General features: G+C 36.3%; 2 protein-coding genes across 3 annotated transcripts; one reads left to right on the forward strand and one right to left on the reverse strand.

Moving 5' to 3' along the window:
* Positions 1-6,279: 6,279 nt before the first annotated feature.
* LOC118276278 (ATP-dependent RNA helicase glh-1) lies at positions 6,280-9,675 on the forward strand. Its single transcript, XM_035594532.2, has 3 exons — positions 6,280-7,260; positions 7,515-7,807; positions 9,486-9,675. Exons 1-3 carry the CDS (start codon positions 6,465-6,467, stop codon positions 9,627-9,629), a joined length of 1,233 nt encoding a protein of 410 aa, XP_035450425.1. The 5' UTR covers positions 6,280-6,464; the 3' UTR covers positions 9,630-9,675.
* Positions 9,676-14,089: 4,414 nt separating this feature from the next.
* Positions 14,090-21,125, reverse strand: LOC118276271 (probable E3 SUMO-protein ligase RNF212). Of its 2 annotated transcripts, XM_035594524.2 has the most exons (8): positions 20,937-21,125; positions 20,793-20,857; positions 20,584-20,703; positions 19,264-19,393; positions 18,624-18,733; positions 16,859-16,936; positions 15,014-15,108; positions 14,090-14,277 (listed from the first exon to the last, which is right to left on the reverse strand). In XM_035594524.2, exons 1-7 carry the CDS (start codon positions 21,043-21,045, stop codon positions 15,016-15,018), a joined length of 705 nt encoding a protein of 234 aa, XP_035450417.2. In that variant the 5' UTR covers positions 21,046-21,125; the 3' UTR covers positions 14,090-14,277; positions 15,014-15,015. The 2 variants fall into 2 exon arrangements, with proteins under 2 accessions (XP_035450417.2, XP_035450416.2); XM_035594523.2 differs by having other exon boundaries at positions 14,090-15,108.
* Positions 21,126-21,740: the final 615 nt, after the last annotated feature.

Consider the following 21,740-nt stretch of genomic DNA (forward strand, 5'->3'; position numbering starts at 1 on the left):
AAAGCACCAAATTACATGCGTGTTATAAGAAAATTACATAGAAATTTCCATTACCTAATATACTCATACGAGATCGTTACACTCCTTCACCAAACTCACTAATTTGTTCGTAACAAGTTGTAACAAACTTGATCAACGCCTGCCGTAATACGACGCATGTACCTGTATTTAAAACTTTTTGCTTACGTACTTTAATCAGGCGCTCAACACGCGTGTTTGTACTACATGTTATTTCGTTGCATTATTAATATAAAACACTGTTATTATTACATTAAGTTTCGTTGTTTTGTTTTAATTTAATTTATAATGTACCACATCCTCTTAGTCAGTTGTTATTTTAGGTGGGATTATGTTCAGTCTTTCGAAATTTACATGCACGGAGTTTGCTTTTAAATTTTGTAAGGCGCTTGCGAGGGTTTTAAACTTAACTTTTTATGTACTAAATAACGCCTTTAATTTGTGCACACTCTCGCAATACGTGGAAACTATCATTTTCTTTTTCTTCTCTTCTAATAACATCTTCTGATTTATTTCGTTGCTGGATCCAAGACAGTCATTCATGTCCCTGGTACGCGCCGGACTTCAGTGTTCCGGTGTTTTCATGGTTGTATCTACTGTAGATCCTGGCTTACAGGAGGTGCAGCGGTATGGGAGGTTGTGGCGGGCTTGTCCCATAAAAAAACTCTCGCAATACCATTATTTCAAAGTTTAAACTAGTTTTGCATGAATATTATATATTACGTCATACTTAATATAGTGAACATAAAACAGTAATATATAAAACTGAACCAAACACAGATTAACGCACGTATCCATTGAATGCCACGCAACATACGTAGGTAAGTAAAAAATAAATCGTCCAATTTCTTAGGGAGGGCAATAAGCATCGCTCATTCCAACCTCCTTCCATATGTGAGCAGCAATCATGTAGATTCAAGGAATTGATATAATAAGTCTTACAGGCGCTTGCTGAGCATGTACGTTGTGATGAGGATTTGCAACTTTTGATATTAAACACACTGGGTTTCTTTGTACAGTCGAATTTTTTGCCAGCTAATAACCTATGTCAAAATAAAAATTTAAGAATTACAACAGCTAATAATATTTACCAATCTTACTAATACATATTATAAATCTAAAAGTTTGTGAATTTGTGTGTTTGTGTCTATGTTTGATACACAATCACATCAAAATATCTGTAAGGCTCGAAATGAAATTTGGAACAGGGGTAGATTATAATTTGGAACTACACATAGGACACATTTCATCCCACGGGGCCGCGAGTAAAGCCGATGGCAGAAACTACTTTTCTATAATACAGACAGAAATAAAAAACAATACGTTGCACTAACAGATTCATAAGAAAATACAGTCAACCCCAAGATAAGATTATCTATCATTCTACTTCTTCGTTACTAAGACAAAAACAAACGCGATAGTCAGTCCCTTCCATCCTATCTGTCTACCTCCCTATTACTACAGATTGAGGATAATAGCACAGGATGTTTGTACTCCGTTAATGGCATTAGACACGCCTCCATTATATGGATGAAGGTATCAAGTTACCGGCAAAGTGGTGCTCTTGACCCGTCTACTTAAATGGTTGAAAAAAAACTTGATCTATTTCGATCTGGGTAGCCAGTCTGTCTACCAGATTATCCCACGTCTAGTGTCAATGAGACGAGAGATATGCTGCAGACTGCCTGCCTACCGGGATACCGGGGCTCCGGCTTGAAAACCTCGAAATTTAGTCAATAAGAGTCTGACACTCACAGTCGCACAAGGCGGGTGAAGTCATTGGATGACTTTTCCCCCCTCAATAAAACCAAGAGATATTGTAAAAGTACTTAAACACAGATGCACTATTCCGTCACTCTAATGATTCAATAGAACGGCAAATCTACAAAAAAGAACGTAGCTACTTATGTACGTACGATCCGGGCCTATGGACGCTTAACTTTAATATTACGGAAGTCTATGACGGATTAATATCAGCTGATCTTTCTACTCGGTTTACCCCTATTCTACACAAAAAAAAGATGCTAGAAGACTCAACCATGAATGTCATAGTCATGCATTAATAACAAAGAACTTGTAAATAGATTATATTTTGACGGACTTATTGGTCTGGTGATTCTAAAGGAGACTACTGAACTTAATGGTTCGATAACCTTGGTAAAAAAAGTCTGGAATTGTGAGACAATAAACTCACTGTGATCGATGGAACGAAAACTTGCAACAGCTTTTTTTTTAAACGTGTATATGAACAAGAGATTTAAGTGATATGTTTTCTTTCTTTTAAAATCATTGTCTCACACTAGGATTTTCTTCTGTGTCGTGAGTGCGTTTACAAACATACAAGTTCACATGTACATGACACCCAGACCCAAAACCACAATTCGTGGATCACAACAAAAAGTTCTTCCGTGTGGGTATCGATCCCGCTACACTTTGCACAGTTGCTCCAACCACCACGCCGACCATGCAGTGTTTCTATGCATATTCATAATTACTTGGTGCCCTATATGTCATTAATATAATTATGTATGTAGGTTACCTCATACTAAAATATAGATAAAGCAGACACCGGTACGTGGAAAAATGCGCCCTTTTTCACAATAACATCATCACCGACATCTAATAAAAAAACACAGATTTATGTGACTAATAAGCCAAGTCCTACGACTCAAAACAAACATTCCTCTACCAATCCGATTGTCATGTAATAAAATCCATTGCTGAAGAACAGGGACTCGAAAAATATAGAGATTTTTATACTCGCAATATTTCTCAGAAGCCATCAAGATGAAAATATGTCTAGTAGGTAATATACTGGAACCATCTTAGAATGTTATAAAAGAAAGAAAATAATATTTTTTCATCTAGATTCTGGGACGAAATGGAAGTCAGTAAGGTTGCCTATATGCTTATATTCAGATCGGTAGAACTAATAAATTCTGGCTATTAAATATTTTCGTCATAGTTTGATAATTCAAAGAAGTAGTGTAAAGTAATTTTTTATTAAGTAGTCTATTCGTAAATGATTTTTAATTAGTATCGTCACATGCCTTTTATGACCAGGCAGAGGTGCACATTACGGCGTGTAATGCCACAGTACAATATACACACTTTTCACCATTTGCCAACAGTGCTACTACTGAGAATTTTTCGAAAAACGGAATAAGTCAAGCAATGCTTTTCCAGACCCGGGAATCAAACCCCTTGCCTTTCAGGCCCGGAGGCCTCGCACTCAACCAATGAGGCATTCAGATTTTTAACTCTAGATCTTAAAGTACTTACACTATGCTTAACAAAACATATTGATATTATATCAATTCATATGAGCAATTGATAACTTATCCAACTTATCCTGCAAACTAAAAACTACTCTACCGCCATTGTAATAGATGATATATTGCTCTAAAATAGACTATTCAAACATTTCGTTTTCCCTTAAATATCTATTATCTAGGTACGAGTGTGAGGAAGGTACTGAAATGAACCCTAAATTTGAAATATATGAGGTACTAAATCTTCTTAAAGCTTAGCTCTTTGTCTGTGAATATTGATATCATGTGTAACAATGAGCTTTGTAGGCAATGGGCAGGGTTTGTTAGGAGTTAGGCATTATAATATCAACCTTGTGTAAAGGGTTCATCTATATAACTACGTAGTACATAGTACCTAAACTAAAACTAAAAATAGATGTAGTACCCATCTAATTGAAAAAGAGTTACCTATGGAGTTTCTTGCTCTTCCTTCTCCATAGGATTCTATGTATACTTTGGAACGAGAAAATAACTTCACCACGGCACTGACTGACAGACAGACATTTAGTTTTTTCTATATTGTAATATTTGCTTTGACGTTCAAAAATGCTTTCCCGGTCTATTTTGAATCTGACTTTGAAATAAAATTATTTTGAATTTGACTTAGTTTGGGTTTAACTACACCTCTTATGTTTCTAAACGAATATTATTAAGGCAACCAACAGCCAATCAATACAAAATTTACAGCCATCAGTCATCCACTAAGTATTTGTTGAGTCCTGTTATAAACATACCTGTGATAGGGTACTATGAAGATGTAATAGCTAAGCTGTGAAACTATGTGACCGTTTCCACTGATACTAAGCTATGTAGTTGTCCTACGAAGATGCGGCGATGCAAAGTAGCAACGAGGAAGATGCACAGCTCGAGTATATGATGTATCGATAGTAGGGAAGCCATCCATAGCACGCAACTTTCCATATAAAAACAAAGCTTGCTTATGTCTATTTCCACTAGTGTTAAGGTACGTGTACCAATGAATATGATTAGTGGAAGCCAAACGCATCCACAGTAACGTAGCATAGCACATCTCTGGTGGAAAAGTACCCTTGTTGTTAGTTATAGGACAATTAGGTACATATTATTATGACTAAGACAAATAGATAGATACATAATTATCTTCACCAACTTATTATAGATTCCTTGGAATTATCCATATTTTTGTATTAATCAAGCTTTCGACTTCCATTCCTACATTATTCAGCGTTATATTCCTGATTTCCATTTACATATTCATCAATGCTGCTTGTTCTGTCAATGGAATACAAAATGGCGTCTGCTGTTGTTATTGTAATTTATTAACGAGAAATATTTATTAATAAAACATTACGCATATATTTGGCCGCAGAAGGAGGTAAAATTTTTGGTTATCATTGACATCTTCTTATTCTTGTAAGCCATAAAATATGGCTTGTCTCTTTAGGTAAATATATCCACAGGTTTATGCTTAGATAAATTACCAAAAAATAAAAACATCAGTAATTCGCTTTGACTAAATTCTAAACACAATAGACGGGTAAGTTTTTAAGATTGTTCAAGAACTAACCTAAAAGCATAATTACAAAACTGTCATCACAATCAATTCGATGACGAGTTACCATCTTAAAATCCTCACTCAACATAAGATCGAACTCATCTCATCCTAAAATTATTATTATTATTTATTTACTTCAAAAAACCTGTACAGTACAGTTCTTACAAAAACTAGGCTGACAGTTTAATTATAATAAAGAAAAGTAGCATCTGCAGCTGAACTAGGCATGAGCCTGTATCTCAGCTTACAGCGCCGTTCCCCTCAGGGACAGTTTATGTTGAATTTAATAACATGCACACAAAAGAATAAAGATTATTATCTAAACAGATCGAAAGATTACACATCAAGAACAAAATTAAGAGGCTAAATACTTATTCTGTTTGTTATAATTTAACAATCAAAAATTTACAACCACGAAACAGCCTTTACAAATGAAAACATGAATCCAGTACCGCTGAATATTTAAAATGGTAATATTTGAAGTGGTATTAGGAAGGTGACATTTTCCTGGTATAAATTCACCATTGATATTTTCCGTTAGGCATAACATAACGATATCGTTTGTGTTATATTATTCATAGGGCATGACAAGAATGAGTGGTTACCGCTCAGGGAGTGTATCCAGACTCTCTAATGTATTGAAGTTAATATCGTAATTTTGTAATTTGTTAAGATGTCTGTGTAAAGCCATTTGATGTCTCGTTTCTTTGCTGGGGTTTATTAATAAAGTCGTCAATATAAACAATGATAACAAAGTCATAGTGAATCAAACCCAAAACCTTGTAACCAACTGTAGCGCTTGCGATGACTAAACTACAGAACAGTAAAATAAAGTAACAAAAAATTACCCAAACAATACCTATGTATATTTATGAATTATTTGAAACACCTTGCGGCTTTTTCCGTGACATATTTAGGCCAACTTTGGCAAGTCGATCGGCACCCAATATAATACTTGGATAACCTTTGGTTGAGCCCTCGACATATATTTTGAGCATAAGAAAACAATGACGTGAAATCGTCCGATCTGAACCAAGGCCATAATGCTTAATAATGCAGAGAGGAAATTAATCACCTGTTTATTAAATGTTGCCAATTTTTTGTTTTTAATTAACCTTTTCACTTTATGCTTCGGAACAGATTAATCAGCCGACGGATCGTTGCAACTGACAGATTAAAAATGATCGCCGCATTATACACTGAAAACGAAGTTGTAATTATAGAGTCACAAACTTAACATGAAATGTTATCTTCATTAGATAACACGGGGGACTTTACAAGAAACTGTCTAGAAAACGCGGTACCCATAGCGGTCCGGTGGTTGCGCAAACCAACGCCCCACTGACGGCACCAATGAACTGGAAAGCAAGGTCTTCGACCAGCGCATTGTTTTATTTTAGCAGTGTCGTTCTAATTAGGAGTAGTCGAAACAATACCACAGGAAGGAAACGACCGGATACGGGCCCCCAGACGCCCTGTGAAAACTATCACACAACTAATACAAAAACTATTCCGTTCCACCGAATTTAACCTTAGTATAAATAACAGTGCAATACTGAAATGACATCAGTCTCGAAACGTCGGTAACAATCACATCGACAATGATGTTGACACAAGTTTTCACCCTCGCCCTGGTTGCGCTGGCAGCAGCTATCAAAGTCGAGCTGGCTGATGAGAAGACTCCCTACGATTTTGTGAAAGAACGATTGGACGCTCTCGGCACTGACGGGAAAACTGGATTGCCTTTATCTAATAGTTATGAAGTGGAAGAAAGTGAAGATTATCCTGAGCAAATAGAAGGAGCCGCGTCTACTGTTCTGAATACTGTTACTGGTGTTGGTGGAGTTGGTGGAGTCGGTGGTCTCGGTGTTGGTGGAATAGGCTTAGGCCAAGGAATCGGCTACGGAGGCATTGGATTAGGAGGCATTGGCCAAGGATTGGGACTCGGTCTCGGAGTCGGCGGTGTTGGCGTCGGTGGTGCTGGTGTGGGTGGAGTTGGCGGTGTTGGTGTTGGTGGCGTCGGAGGCGTTGGAGGCGTCGGCTTTGGCAACGGAGTCGGCCTTATCCACCCTGGAATCGGTGGATTGGGAGTCGGCGGCATCGGCCTAGGAAACGGTTTGCTATACCACCCATTGATCGGTCAGCAAGTAAGTGGTGGATACGTTGACAAGAATGCTTACGATGCCGCGCAGAAAAAGGGTGCTGGAGAGAATTTAGAAAAAATAGAAAAGAAAGCCGAAGAGGAAGTGAAGCACGGCCAGGAAGGTTACCAACAGGGTGCTGCCGCCGCTTTAGCCGCTAAGGGTGAATCAAGCTTCTACAAGGACGAAGAAGCAAAGAAAAAAGCTGCCGGTGACGAGAAATTTTATGAAGGCAACTCGAAACTCGACAAACACGGTACGTTCATGTAAAATTCTAAATAAGTAAATCAATGCCTTACGCGTAGAGTACATTTTTAAACGACTCATTATTTTGTTACGATTTCACGCTCACTTGTCAATCAATAAGTTTTTTACCGTCAATTTCGGCAAAATACAGCAAAAACCGTTATAATAAATTAATATTTAGTAAACGTACAATGAAATGGAAACCGATTAATATTTTGATGAGTTTTTTGTTACTGTATTTCACATTTCGTAATAATATTTTAGGTGCTAACGAGGAACAGGTGAAAAAGGCTAAGAGTCACAAGAAGGGTCATGTCAGCAAGGGTTTCAAGAGTTCAAGCAGCAAGAATGAGGAAGAAAAGACTGAGAGCTTCTACGACGAGGCCCATGATGAAGCTGATCATAAGCTTGCTGGTCACAATGCTGGTTCCTTCGGTGAGAATGCTCAACAAGGATTCAAGGGAGCTCATGAAGAGAAGATTTTGGATGCCAACGCTCAAGGCAAGGAAGGTCATCACGTGTCCGAACAGAAGATTGATGACTCCAAGGCTAATAAGGTAAGTGACAATTGTAACAGATTTTGAATTCTACAATACTATGGCTAATATTGGACAAAATCTTCTTTTTCGCTATATTCAATTTAAAAGCTAGTAAATATAGGGATAGGGGCATAATAAGGGAAGACTTTTTTATGATTGTTCTCAGCCATTTTACAGCAGTTTCATTAGCTCGTAAACTTCATAACATCAAACCATTATTATTCAAAGATCGTTAATTAGCTAAATCTCAATACCTTTAGCTACAAATACAGGATCATCCTTTTAATTAAGATTTACTGCTAGAATTTATAGGATTTCTATAGCTTTACCTGTTTTAATGGTCTGATCGTTTTACGATGATAGATAATGTTTAACAGTTTATTTCGTGCGCGTTTATAATTACTCTAATAAGGGTAGTATTAAATGTAGGTAAGAATTTACCGACTTCTGATTCAATACGTTTAATCTATTCTAAGATAAAATGATGAAGAGTTTTTGTTTTTCTGAAGAGTATATTTTTTGTTAAACGCTCTGTTATATCTCTGGAACTGCTGGTAAGATTTGACTAATTATTTTTGTATTGGATAGAGTATTTATCAGGGAAGGCTGCTCTTTTAAACTCAACCAGATTCAGTCCGACAATTCGAGTGATAAAAATGGTCCACGCTTTTCTTTGCCGTGTTTATATTACTCTGTATCAATTGCCAATTCTTGGAATCAAAGATATGATCTCAATTCAGCAATGCGAGTGTGTAGACAAACATGATTGCTATTTTACTTAACAAAAAGCATTGCATGTAAACGTTAAGGACTAAATGTATTTAGATAGTATGTTTAAAAGAATAAGAACAATTTAAAACATTCAATGAGATCTAATAACAAAGCAATATCTGTTTATCATCAAAACTACTTAACAAATTCTAAGCCGCAAAGATTTTAAGTACGAAACAAACGATGTTCATAAAAGTAGAGTATAAAATTAAATACAACGTATTTATTTTAAAACAAATGCCAACTTTAATGGGCACATAAAATGTTACTTTAGTTTTATACATTGTTTAAATTGAAAACAGTTGGCTGTAAGCTCGTTAAAAATAAATGTCTGTAGGTCCGCTATATAAAAGTCATTGAGTAAAGCCACCAGATGTTTGAGCTACGTTTTAGGGCTCTTGTGGAAATAAAATTGTTTCGCTAACCTCACTTCGGTTTAACAAAATGTTTGCAGACTGAAAAGTTTGTGGCCTAGACTGTGTTGCAGAACGATTTTAATAATCATTCTTCTTTATTTTATCTGCTTGTTAATAGTATAATATTCTTGGCAATTCAATCTTTGTTTAATGAGGACTGGACAAGCTGGGTAACCATTTTAAAATTTGATAGAATTTATAAAACAAACTGCTAAAGAGGATTTGTTAATGACTCCATTACAGATCACACTAATATTATAAATGTGAAAGTTTGTTTGTTTGGATGTTTGTCCGTCAATCACGTTGAAACTACTGAACGGATTTTGATGAAATTTGGCATACAGACAGGGTATCAGCTGACTTGGGTGATAGGATACTTTTACCCCATGGAAAAGAGAGGAAAGCCGCTTGCAGCAGCTAGTACTAACCATAATATGGATGAACACAATACCAACTTACACCACACTGGTGAAACTGCAGAAAAACTAACCTTCATTCTTCTTCCCCAGGGTGAATACCTGCAGAAAGGCTACAAGGGTGGTGCCGAAGTTCTGGAGAAGTTCAACAACCTCGGAGCTCACTCAGTGCATGGACATCAAGAGGCTACCGGCGGTTATCAGCAGAACAAGGGAATCCTGCCTATCCACCGTTAACCAATGTTCCTTTTGATCTACGGATGCTATTAATAAATTTTTTTGATGCTTTTTAAAAATTATTGTTTGATTTGGTCCCTATTAAGTAGATAGCTGTTATAAGTAGTAGACATGCTAGTTTTGCATTTCTGTCTTTACTTACCTGATCATATCAATCACATTAATATTACAAATGTGAAAGTTTGTTTGGATGTTTGTCCGTCAATCACGCTGAAATTACATAAAATTTTGATCATAAATTTGGTATAGAGACAGGGTATAAGTTGACTTGAGTGATAGAATACTTTTTATTACTCGAGAAAGCGGGTTTTTTTTATCTATTTTCCGACTCATCATATCAGCGTCAAGTCGTCCACATCTAAACATAAGCCTTCCCCCAATGACTTCCAGATTTACAATATCTCTAATTTACCTTACACAATTAAAAACCAATACAATATTTGTTGCACTGCACCGCGCTAAATAATTAGTGTTACCAAAACAATTGACTACTTGCGTGACACCACTTGGAGGTCATTCTAACCTATTGCACTTGACTTACTCTAAAGTCACACTTATGCGTGACCAGATAGAATTGTTTTAATAATTAAATTCCATCCAAAATCCATGAAAAAGGCTGTTCATAACTAGGTTAATTTTAGACCTTATACAATGCCTATAAGATAACAATTACTGTAAATTCTTTCCTATTGATCCTACTGTTATTTTTATGGTAAAAGCCGGTAAACGGGCAGATGGATCACCTAATGGTTAGCAATCCGCCCATGGACATCCAAAACACCAGAGGCGAATTTAAGGGTTGTTGGGAAATCGGGAATTAGGAAGGGGGTTTTCAGTGAGGCCGTTGTATCACTCCGGTCGAGCCGGCCCATTCGTGTCGAAGAATTATTTTGGTGTAGGAATCGTATGTATATGTATAAAAAGCGCTTATTTCAGTGTCACAAACAGACAGTTCAATTTTATTTATTAGTCTAAATGAGATGAGAATTATAGCCTAAATTGCTAAAGGATAATTATATTCAGATGTCTGGAAAGTTTAAGCATTTAAATGATTTAAAATCAAAAAGTTTTTGAATAGGTACGTTAGAAATACATAGGTACTTTTGGAGCAAGTTACCTTTTTGTATTAGTACTATATACTATAATCAATAGGCTCTTCAGTAAGAGTCTGACTCTCTCTCGCCTCGCCCAAGACGGGAGAAGTAATTCGATGATTTTCCCATGTAAAAAAATACTTCTTAGTTTCACAAAAATAAAACAGTTTCCTAAAAGGCTGTAACTTACACAGAGCCAAGATAAAAGACAATTAGAGTATTTTTGCGTTATCTTTGCGCTTCCTTCTTGGTTTTTTTCTCAAAAGCCTCTCAAAGGCAATTAGCATAAGGTGCACAATCTAAAGTGTAAATTAACTCAATGTAGACAAAGTTCTTTTTTGGTTGGTTCTTTATTTTTTGCTTAAATTAGGTAGTATAATTGTAAGTTTAATTCGGATACCTGCTCTAAAGTGACAGATTTACCGCCGTACTTACTCTTTTAATGGTTACTAAACCCAGTCCGTAGTGAGTGTTTTTGGAACAAAATCGTTATTAAGGAATAGTTTAAGTGATTATAAATGTCTCTATTATCAACTGTTTCTTTAGTTGTCCAAGGTTATCTGCAGTATCTAAATACTAGGTTTGTATACTACAAGTGACCTGACAGAAGTCGCACATACTATCGACGAGCAAATCAATGGTGACGTCACAAATATCCTGCATCGCACATATTAAGTTTGCATGCGAATTAACACGGATAGAAAATCCCAACGAACAACAGTAGGGCAGAAAGCCCGCCAGGCTGATCACCTTGGTCGGAGGATCCTCCTTTTCTTAGGGAACTTTACTCTCTGTTCCCTAAAGTGGTGACCCCCGACGTGATTGAAACCAACCTTCACGGAGCAGATCAGCACCGTCATCCTCATCGCCATCTCCCTCACCCATCACTTCTCCGCTGAGCGGTAATCAAGTCGCAGCCAACCAGCATCCTCGGCCTCATCAGGGACCACCACACGCTACATCGAAGATATGCAGCCTGGTTCTTCCCTACGGCCTCATCAGCGTCTAGGCACAGCACTCTGCACACGGTCTGAGGACGTCTTCCTCCCGTCAACGCAGACGCCAGCCCCTACGCACCTACCCTCGCAGCATCAATTCCCCGACTCACCGTGGGACACTGCGAGCTTCACTACTCCGACTCACTGGAGTATCACCCTGCACCGCTCACCCGACTCACTGGGCATTCAGCGGCACAGTTCCGACTCACTGGAACTAGGGACATTCTACACTGGCTCTGGCACCGTTCATCTCAAGCATCGACAGCCGTCTCAACAGGATCGACCTCCGGTCTTGGGGGGGAGTGATGTGGCGACACATTGACAAGTAACAAGTGACAAACGACAGAAGTCGCACATAGATTATCGACGAGCAAAATAAACGGATGACGTCATAAATATCCTGCATCGCACATACGAAGTTTACATGCGCATTAACACGGATAGAAAATCCCAACGAACAAATGTTGGGCAGAAAGCCCGCCAGGCTGAACACCTCGCCTGGTCGGAGGATCCTCCTTTTCTTAGGGAAGTTTACTCTCTGTTCCCTAAATAATCATTAAACGTCTCTGAGTGTGGCAGATACTTTGCTATTGTAAACTTGGTTACAGTACATACATTTCCATTTTTTCTGTCCAACTATCTGGAATTTTTTTTTATACGAAGTAATATTTTTATTTTGATTGCCACAGTTACTAATGTAAACGAATCAAAAAAGAAATTATACAATGAAATGTTATCTATAGCCGTCATTAAAATCTCATTTTGCTAAAACCTCAATCTATTATCCGCTAAGCGACAGATGAGGAAATTGAGAACATTATCAAACTAATAAATGACCTGTGTGCCTGTGACCCACTTACTATGCTGCTATCAAACCACATGCCAAATCTGCTAATTTTTTTTTTTTGTTTTTTTTAAATAACGTTGCCCCACATTAGGATTTTCTCCTGTGTCGTGGGTGCGTTTACAAACATACAAGTTCACATACACATGATACCCAGACCCGAAACAACAATTTGTGGATCACACAAAGAGTTGCTCCGTGCGGGAATCGAACCCGCTACCCGTTGCGCGGCAGCCAGTTGCCCAGCCACCGCACCAACCGTGCAGTCCAAGTATATAATAGGGATGATGACGGGGTATGAAAATCTAATTAGTCCGTCAGTTACATAATGAAAATATTAGACACGTATTTTTTTTTATTTTGTTCATATAAGATGACAATACTTCCATAAAACGAATCAAAATTTAAGAGTGGGAGACTGGGAGCAAATACGTCATTTCTATGTATAAAAAGTATCAATATATCTTCGAACGTGTTTGTTTCCGTAAGAAAATAAAAAATATCGTGTCTAATATTTCAAAGGATCTAAAAGATGGACATTAAAATAAAAGTTAGTCATCTACCCTATCATGATGATCCTAATATGATGAATCCTAATATGATTACCTGATAAGTTCATGTTATTTTGACCCTGTGGGATCCAAACCCTTCCATCCAATAATAACGCAAAACAAAACGTATATTAGTATTTCATTGGTTGAAAGTTTAAGTCAAAATTACCATGTACGGTCAAACAAACCCAATTTACGGTACGTAAATGTATCTGGAGAACGGCTGTATCGATTTTCATGGTCTCTTTCTTGTTAGATTATAAACATAGCCACAGTTAATAGACCTAGTAGGTACTATTGATACCCATATGCATTATGTTCTTTTAAAGTTTACGCTCATGACGATTATTTTGGTAATATAATACATATTTATTTATCTACTTTGTCTATCTATATAAAATAAAAAGATGAATAAGCAAGCAATTTTTATTAAACATAAAACATTTAACATGCAAATTACGCTATTATTATTGTTCTATCTTATAGTTATGCTAAAGAAACGAGATTAAAGTGCTAAAAGCTATCCTATTATGAAAATGCAGAAGCCATTTTGTTATTACTTCGCTAAGTATTTCCATTTGTAGCAATGCTTTCGCTCCATTAACTGTCTACATAGTTTGTACTTTACAATAAATTGCTAATTTTAAACGAAGAAGATGGTAAAAATAGATTATTGTCTCTTTAAGGATTAATGTGCACAGGCCCGCATCGTACGCATCGCACGCAACAGATTTTAGTTTGTCTTGTATAGAAACTCATACAACTGCGTCCACTGATCCGCATCATCAGCAATGCCTACATGCGATGCGTGTTGATGACGTCATACGGAATGCGTACGATGCGGGCCTGTGGACGCTTACCTAGCTCAAAACGTAACCAAAATAAACAAATAATTTTAAATTACAAAAGAACAGAAAACGTTCCACATTTAAATTGAAAAGAAAAGACATTAAAAGTAAACATTATGCATGCATGTACTAGTCACTATTCGTTAAAAATAAATAACACCTCATTACTTTGAACTTAAAAAAAGAATTCTAATCGAACCTCATCATCTTCATTTTATTGAATGTACATTTTCCGTGTCCATTGCAATATACCCCGGGCGATCGTAACGGACTATTTGACATATAGCCTGATTCATTACTGCTACTGAAAAACCTAGAAAGCAAATCATCCGGTAAACGTTTTTTTACGAAATAGTAATTAAACGGCAAGATTGATTTGTTATGATCATTTGGCAAAGACATTGGTTTGTTTAGAAAAAGTTGATTTGATTTATTGAACGTGAAGGTTTTACATTTATCATAGCCCGAATATCAATTAACGCTCGTTCATTCGCAGTAAAAACTCTGTTTCTGTTAAAAAAAAGCAATGCAAGAAATAAACAAAATAGAACAAATTTAATGACTATAAGAAATAAAATAAAGTTTGTGTTCTGCACTATTTAAAATTTCGAACGCACGATTTTACTCAATCAGCTGTGCCACGATTGGAATCAATTTAAATTTAAAAAGGTAAGAACATAGGTATATTACTATTCTTAAAAAAATAAAATAAGCTTTATCGTCATTTTTGAATTAACGAAAATTTTCTTCTAAATGAGACATGAAAATAATGTAGGTAACGTCTGGCACAAAACCGCAATTTAGCATAAACCGCATGTCATGTTCCGTGCCATTTCATCCCCATATCTCGAGTTTTGACATAAAGTAATATAGTATTCGTGTCATACACAACGTGCTGTCACATAATGTAACACAGGCCTAAAGAAAATAGGCTGAATAATTCGTTTTCCAATGCCAGCAGTCGGTAATAAAAAATAAATGTAGATATATTTCTTTATGGAAATTCGCACTGGCATACGCGAGCGAGTTTTTGGATGCGTTCGGAATACCATTAAAGACTCTTTAAAAAGTTGGAGTACCCAGCGGACTCTGGAGTCGGTGGTGTGAAGACAGTTGAAGATATCTTGTTTGAAGTGTTCGAACGCTGCAAGTAAAATTATAGGATATTTTAAGCATGTATCTAGACTGCCTCGTTGATATAAAATTCGCAAATGCTATTTTTTGCGTAATATTTTATACATATCGGTATCCGAATAGATTGTTGTTTGATTTTTTCGGACGCGTCCGGACCATAGATTTCGTGAATATTAACAGAATTATTGTCAAAAATCATTCGTTTAATTCGCATTTTGTCAATGGGTTTAGAAATTTCAAAACTTGGATTTGTGCCAGACGATAAATAGACCTGATTTACAGATCTTATTAGGTACATTAGGAAACCTAAAGACCTATCTAAAATACTTATTTTAAATAGCTTCCTAATATTAACATTAACTATCACTTTATAACTCCAGAATGGCCGCTTATAGCAAGAATTGCCATCAGCGCACCGTTTTTGTGTCACCAATGAAATGAAACAGGCGCTTTGTAGTTCTGTGTACATCGTCCATTTATGAACATAAAGCGCTGACGTTCCGAATTAAAGAGTTGCAAACATTTATTTTACGTCCCAATGGTGAAATATAAAATTTTAAATGTCATTTGGGGAACAAAAATGTTACTTAAATATCCAAAAGTAACGAGACGATACTATTAAAAGTTATAGGTAGGCGCTATAAGAATAGCGACTTTTTTATGGAATAAGTGGCAAACGAGCAGGCTGGTCACTTGATGGTAAGCGAACAGCGCCGCCTATGGACACCCGCAACACCAGAGGAGTCACAGATGCGTTGTCAGCCTTTTTAAAAGGAGTGCCTCGTTAGTCAAGTGGTCGCTAGTGCGATTGCCGGACAAGGGGTCTCGGGTTCGATTCCCGGGTCGGGCAAAGTATTACTGAGCTTTTTCGATTTTTCGTAAATGTTTCAATAGTAGCACGAAGTTTAAAATTGTGTGCCCTCTATTACATGGGACTTATTAACCCAAATGGTTAAATGTGGGTGTACATTGTACAGTGGCATTAAGTGCCGTAATGTGCACGGGCACCCTTGCCTACCCTTCGGGAATAAAAGGAAGGAAAGAATAAAACGCGTGACGTTGCGTAATAGGTAGGTAAGTCTAGTAAAAACTTCCAATACTTTAACTAAGTATTCATTAAAGAAATATACTTTGATTCAGATATTGCATTGCATTTAATGCAGCTAAACAACTGTATCAAATTGAACAATAGCACCGGTGTGAAGTCAGGGCAGATCGCAATATTTTTAAGGTGATAACAGACATAACGATTTTCTCCATTTTAGATGAGTTATAAACAGATATTAGAAGTTAGAATTAGCACAGCAAAATCAGCATATTTACAACATGTAACAAAAAGGGGGTATACAAATACATATCAATTGCACGGTTTCTAGATAACATAACAAACGATACGGGAAGGGTTTTTTAACGCATGTTTTCATGGTATTAAGTTATTAATTTTTCAAATCATTGCGCCGCCGCCGCGGGAATCAAAATTGGGTAGACAGGTACTAGGCGATCAGATTGACAGAAGAAATGTTCCGTAGTATTCGCGAGTGATCCCTGTAGTGTTGTGACATGTTTGTATGAATAGAAATCAAGAACCATGCGATATCAAGTATTTTGGTACAATTTTTTTTAAACGTATTTTAAGCTGAAACTTCGTGTAGAGATTCTATTCAACCCGTATTCATCAGCGCTTCTTGATGTATATGGGTATTTTGTTACACGCTGTATAAACTTATAAGTAAAAGTATAAAAGATATACATAAACATACCTGACTATGCGCGCTGATGTTGGCCGACCTCTGCTTGCTTATCCGCGTCGGGGTGACCAGGTTCGACTGATACTGGACCTTGGGGTCAAAATGTTATCGTTATCTTTTGTCTTTTACCGTAATGGGGCTAAGGGATTACCCTTATTGGGGCCAGGGGACCCCCACTGTATTTGTTTGTTTGCGCACTATCATGTCATACTAGTACTACTACTAACTGACCCGGCAAACGTTGTTTTGTCTTATAAATCATTTCGTCAAAAAGAAATTGAGGTGTGAACAACCGTTATTACTTAGGAGTATGGAAAATAGATAGTAGGCAATTCTCAGACCTACTGAATACGCATATAAAAGTTGGTAAAAATCGGTAAAGCCGTTTCGGAGGAGTACGGTAACTAACATTGTACCGTGAGAATTTTATATATTAGATGTATTAGCTAATTGTTAGCTGCGATTTCGATCGAGTTAATTAATAAAGATTTTGTCAACCAGGTATAATAATGAGTTAACAGCTTTTTTACACAGCAACAAGAAATAACATGTTAAAATTAGTTTTACGAGTATTACATGATAACCCGAGAGAGTTTGACAAAACTAATTGCATGACCTATCTAGAGTCATATTGTACAGATAAATCATATCAATACCATTAAGAAAGCATTACATAAGAAAGAAGCGATAGGTACCTGATATGAAACGGATGTATGAATGTATTAACTCTTTTTACATAAGATAAAAGCTAGTAAAAAAATACATCACAACAGCCTATAAGTGGCCACTGCTGACCAAACGCCTCTTCTCACATGGAGAAGGTTTGAGAATTAATCACCACGCTTGCTCAATGCGGGCTGGCGATTTCAAACTTATCATCAAAAATTATAAGCCCAGGTTTCCTCACTATGAAGTATATGCAACTTGCAAAAGTCACATTGGTACTTGCCGTTGGTAGGTTTCGAACCCGTCTTAAACCTCCAGTCCATCACGACATTAGCAAAAAATAATAGATGCAAATACAATGACAATACTTCGTAAAATTCTGTAAATATAAACTAAGACTGGACTGAAGCTTCAATAGAGAACCTTGACAAAAACTCTTTATTTATTTTATCCAGTTTCCTTATTTACACTAATAATAGATACATAGTATCGATATCACAACTAAATTCTTGTTAAGCGATAAGACCGGGAAAATACCTACATGTACCAAAAACAATTATGGTCTAAAGTTAAAATGATCAAAACAACATGGTACTGTAGGTACTTATTGTCATCCCATATAGTTGAAGATTTTCTTACGCTATTTAGTTTAAATTTATTATAACTTTCGTGAGACATACTAAATTAATTATTATGTTATCGGCTTACTCACGTAACTGTTTGACGAGGAACTCGACGAGGACACACGACGCGGCGATTATCGCGGAATGCTGCTCATGAATATGAGCCTCTAGCATAGCTTGAAACTGATCGAGTTCGTCGTCAAATAGTTACGCAAGTTTGTTAGATGCGGCAACGTCGCTGCATCTTTGCACGCTGCTTATAATGAAGAGTCCCTCTGTAACTCCAAACTTGTAGAGCTTTTCTCCATTAATGCACTTGAGTAAACCGTGATTTTTAGTTAAACAAACAAACTCTTCAACTTTATACCATATTAGTATAGATATAGAATCTAATTCACAAACTAATTAATAAATTATGGTGGAGTTCTGTCCAGAGAGACACAGACACTCTACTTTACATAAAATAAATTAATATGGATGGCACTTACAGAAAACGGCGTACTCTTCGCGTTTCGCTTATAAGTCGGCGTGGTTTGCACGAAGCTTGGGGATATGTTGGTCCCGGGCGATATGGGGATGTTGAACGGTGATATTTGCTCTGAAAATTTGTTTTAATTGAGAATAGTTTAGTTATAATAATAATTGAGCTATTGATTGTAAGGTTCATTTTAAAGTACTTAAGAGTAAGTGCTTAAGTAATTGTAAATTGATTGCAATATGACACTCATAACAGAAAATGAATCTTCAACAAAATTTTTTCGATACACAGTAGTTTTATTCGGAAGAATGTCTAAGTCGGGCGGGCAGTTATCAGATCAGTTGGCGTGGTGGTTGGTGCGCAACGTGTATCCACAAATTATTGTCTCGGGTCTGTGAGTCATGTGTCTGGTCTGGGTGTCAAGTCACACACAGACACACTGACGATGCAGGGGAAAATCTTAGTGTGGACGTTAAAAAAATCATAGTTAGGCATTTAGCTATTTGAAAATTTTACCATGAACTTTGTTGTACAATGAAAATCTTGGAAAAATCCACCGAAAATATGCACATCACACGCCTTAGTGGCATTAAAAAGTATTATCACAGTGTAACACTACTCGATGACATAAAAAAGTAAAAATCTGTTACTCGATTGGCTCGCCAGTTGAGCTTCCAAACTCCTTATAGTTCTCTGGTACTCCTTGAGTTGGTTGTGTTGCTTTTGGCACAACTCCGTCATACGTTTCAACTCAGTGCGGGCTGTGTGGAACTTTTTCGTCTGAAATAAACGTAAGACAAGATAATAAACAATGAGAAGTTATAAATTAAAAATAATAATAAGAATAACAATAAATTTATTAATGAACTTCACAAACATGGTCCTATATTATATCACAATTTGTTTAATTTTGGTGTTGTCATCAAGTGTATCGGTAGCCCCAAACTAGGATAATCCTGTATCTAGATATATTGTACTGCGTGCGCTAGGTACACGAGGGATATGAGGAGACCTCTCTCTAGGGATGTGCCGTAACAGGCATTGCACCGTAGGGGCTCCGGAGCAGGTCTACTAAGAGGTTTCGGTGCTCCTTACAGGTGTAGAAGGTGGCCACCAGAATGGTTTCAGTGACGTCTTTAGTGAAAATCCCATACTCCCTAGTCTTTTATCCCCAAAAAGCTAGGCGCCTTTTGAAGGTTTCCCCCAGTCATCAAAAAAAGGTACCTACACGAGAACACTCGACTATTTTCAAGTAAATCAATCATGAATTCGTGATCGTAAGCCACACAATAAAATTAATGTATAATTATGTATGTCTCACTGTAGTAACACAAAATGTATATTAGATAGTATTAGGACTAAACCCCTATTACCTACTAATAATCGCCTTTAGCAATAAGAGCTTTAATGTATTACCTCACATTTAACAACCTAACTTAGTTTTATTTTGTTTAGTTTTCCTTTACTGGTGCACAATGAAAAATACTCTACCTTTTCCTACCCGACTCGTTAAAGCTAAATTCACGATTACGTATTCAAAGTGCCCTTTGAGTATACACCAGCATCACAAAATAGTTCCTAATAACGTTCTCTTTAGGTATATTTTGCAACGCAAAACACGATGGTGTATTTTAAAAGGAAAAAGAAGGAAAATTTTGAATAAAACCTCGTTTGTGTCGTTTGAAAACATTAGCCAATCTCTTTGAGACTGAATTTGTCAACTGACACAAACAGAATTTCATGGTGCAGTTTTTTTTACTTGAATTTTCTAACGAAATACGAGTAAGGGCGTTTTTCCACCAGAGAGAGATGTGCTACGTAGCTATGCTGCGAAGATGTTATAGCTAAGCTGTGAAACTATGTGACCGTTTCCACTGATACTAAGCTATGTAACAGTGCGAGTAAAATGCCTATCTCTTTAGAACTTATATCCCGTTTGACAAATCAAGAAAATAATTTAATCAACTCACCGATTGTAATAAATATGATAACAACCGCCGTCTATGTTGCCTCTGAAACTGTAACACCTCACAGGACTTTTTAATTAGTTCCTCCGGATCGGTAAAGTAATCTTGAACCTCTTGTTTCATCTTAAAATTAAATCGTTAATGAGAATATTACGTTTCAAGGATTTGCAAGTAAATTCGGTACGGAGGCAATATTTTGCGAAATTACATACGTCCGGAACGAGTTTCATGATGGAACACGGCGCTCGGCATATTAAACATGTGCTGTCTTTACCGCCTGTAATAAATTCATTCAGTGAGCATTTAATTATGGCATATATTTTAGACTATTAATAATAATATCATGTGTTACTTACCTTTCTCTAAGCAACAGTTACAAAACATGTGACCACATGATGTTAAATGTAAAGTAATTCCAGGTTCTAATTGAGCAAAACAATTATTGCAATGAATCCAATCCATCATTAAATAATAATTACCCTCACATCACAAAGACAAAATCACAATCAGTTTAACAAAAATAAAATTAAAAGTGACATTTGTATTTTTTTAATTCAACCATAATATAGACTGTGGAATTCACTGTTCTGCCTAAGACTAGAAAAAAAAAACATAATTATTATATTGATAAAAAATATTCTAACTTCCAAATTAAAAAAAGACATTGTTATCATACGTGACGTATTTTTTCTTGTAAACAATGTATTTAATTATTTACGCCCATATTATTAACGATATTTTATTGTTTTTATTTAATTACTTTTTAATTTTGAAACAAACAAGGTCAGACAAATGTTATTTTTTCTTTTTTCACTTTTTGAATATCGAACGCGATTCAATCTGCCTATTCAAATAAAAATTGCGTATTGAGTAAAAAGGTAGTTACGTACTACATCATAATAAAATTATTTATTTGTATTTTATTTTTATTAAGTAGTAGTATTTATATTTTAGATAATAGGTCGCGTCTGACTTGTAACATTTAGGCATTTTACGTTATTTGAGTGTAGTCCCAAAAAATAACTATTTTAGTGCTCAAACGGTACCTGGTTATTTAGACACCAGTTTAAATTAAGCAATAAATACTCCAACAAAGTGATGAATTAAACAACTTATTCTGAATTGATGATACACGTATAAAATGCATCGTACTCAACTTA

The sequence above is a fragment of the Spodoptera frugiperda genome, chromosome 31, assembly GCF_023101765.2.
Source record: "Spodoptera frugiperda isolate SF20-4 chromosome 31, AGI-APGP_CSIRO_Sfru_2.0, whole genome shotgun sequence".
Classification (NCBI taxonomy): Eukaryota; Metazoa; Arthropoda; class Insecta; order Lepidoptera; family Noctuidae; genus Spodoptera; species Spodoptera frugiperda.

Bases quoted from the DNA above. Each gene is read 5' to 3' on its own strand.
- LOC118276271 (XM_035594524.2), bottom strand. From the start codon at position 21,045: ATGATGGATTGGATTCATTGCAATAATTGTTTTGCTCAATTAGAACCT. The intron at 20,858-20,936 runs GTAAGTAACACA...AATTTATTACAG, and splicing joins TAACTGTTGCTTAGAGAAAG to GCGGTAAAGACAGCACATGT. The intron at 20,704-20,792 runs GTATGTAATTTC...TTTAATTTTAAG, and splicing joins TCATGAAACTCGTTCCGGAC to ATGAAACAAGAGGTTCAAGA.
- LOC118276278 (XM_035594532.2), top strand. From the start codon at position 6,465: ATGATGTTGACACAAGTTTTCACCCTCGCCCTGGTTGCGCTGGCAGCA. The intron at 7,261-7,514 runs GTACGTTCATGT...ATAATATTTTAG, and splicing joins CTCGAAACTCGACAAACACG to GTGCTAACGAGGAACAGGTG. The intron at 7,808-9,485 runs GTAAGTGACAAT...CTTCTTCCCCAG, and splicing joins ATGACTCCAAGGCTAATAAG to GGTGAATACCTGCAGAAAGG.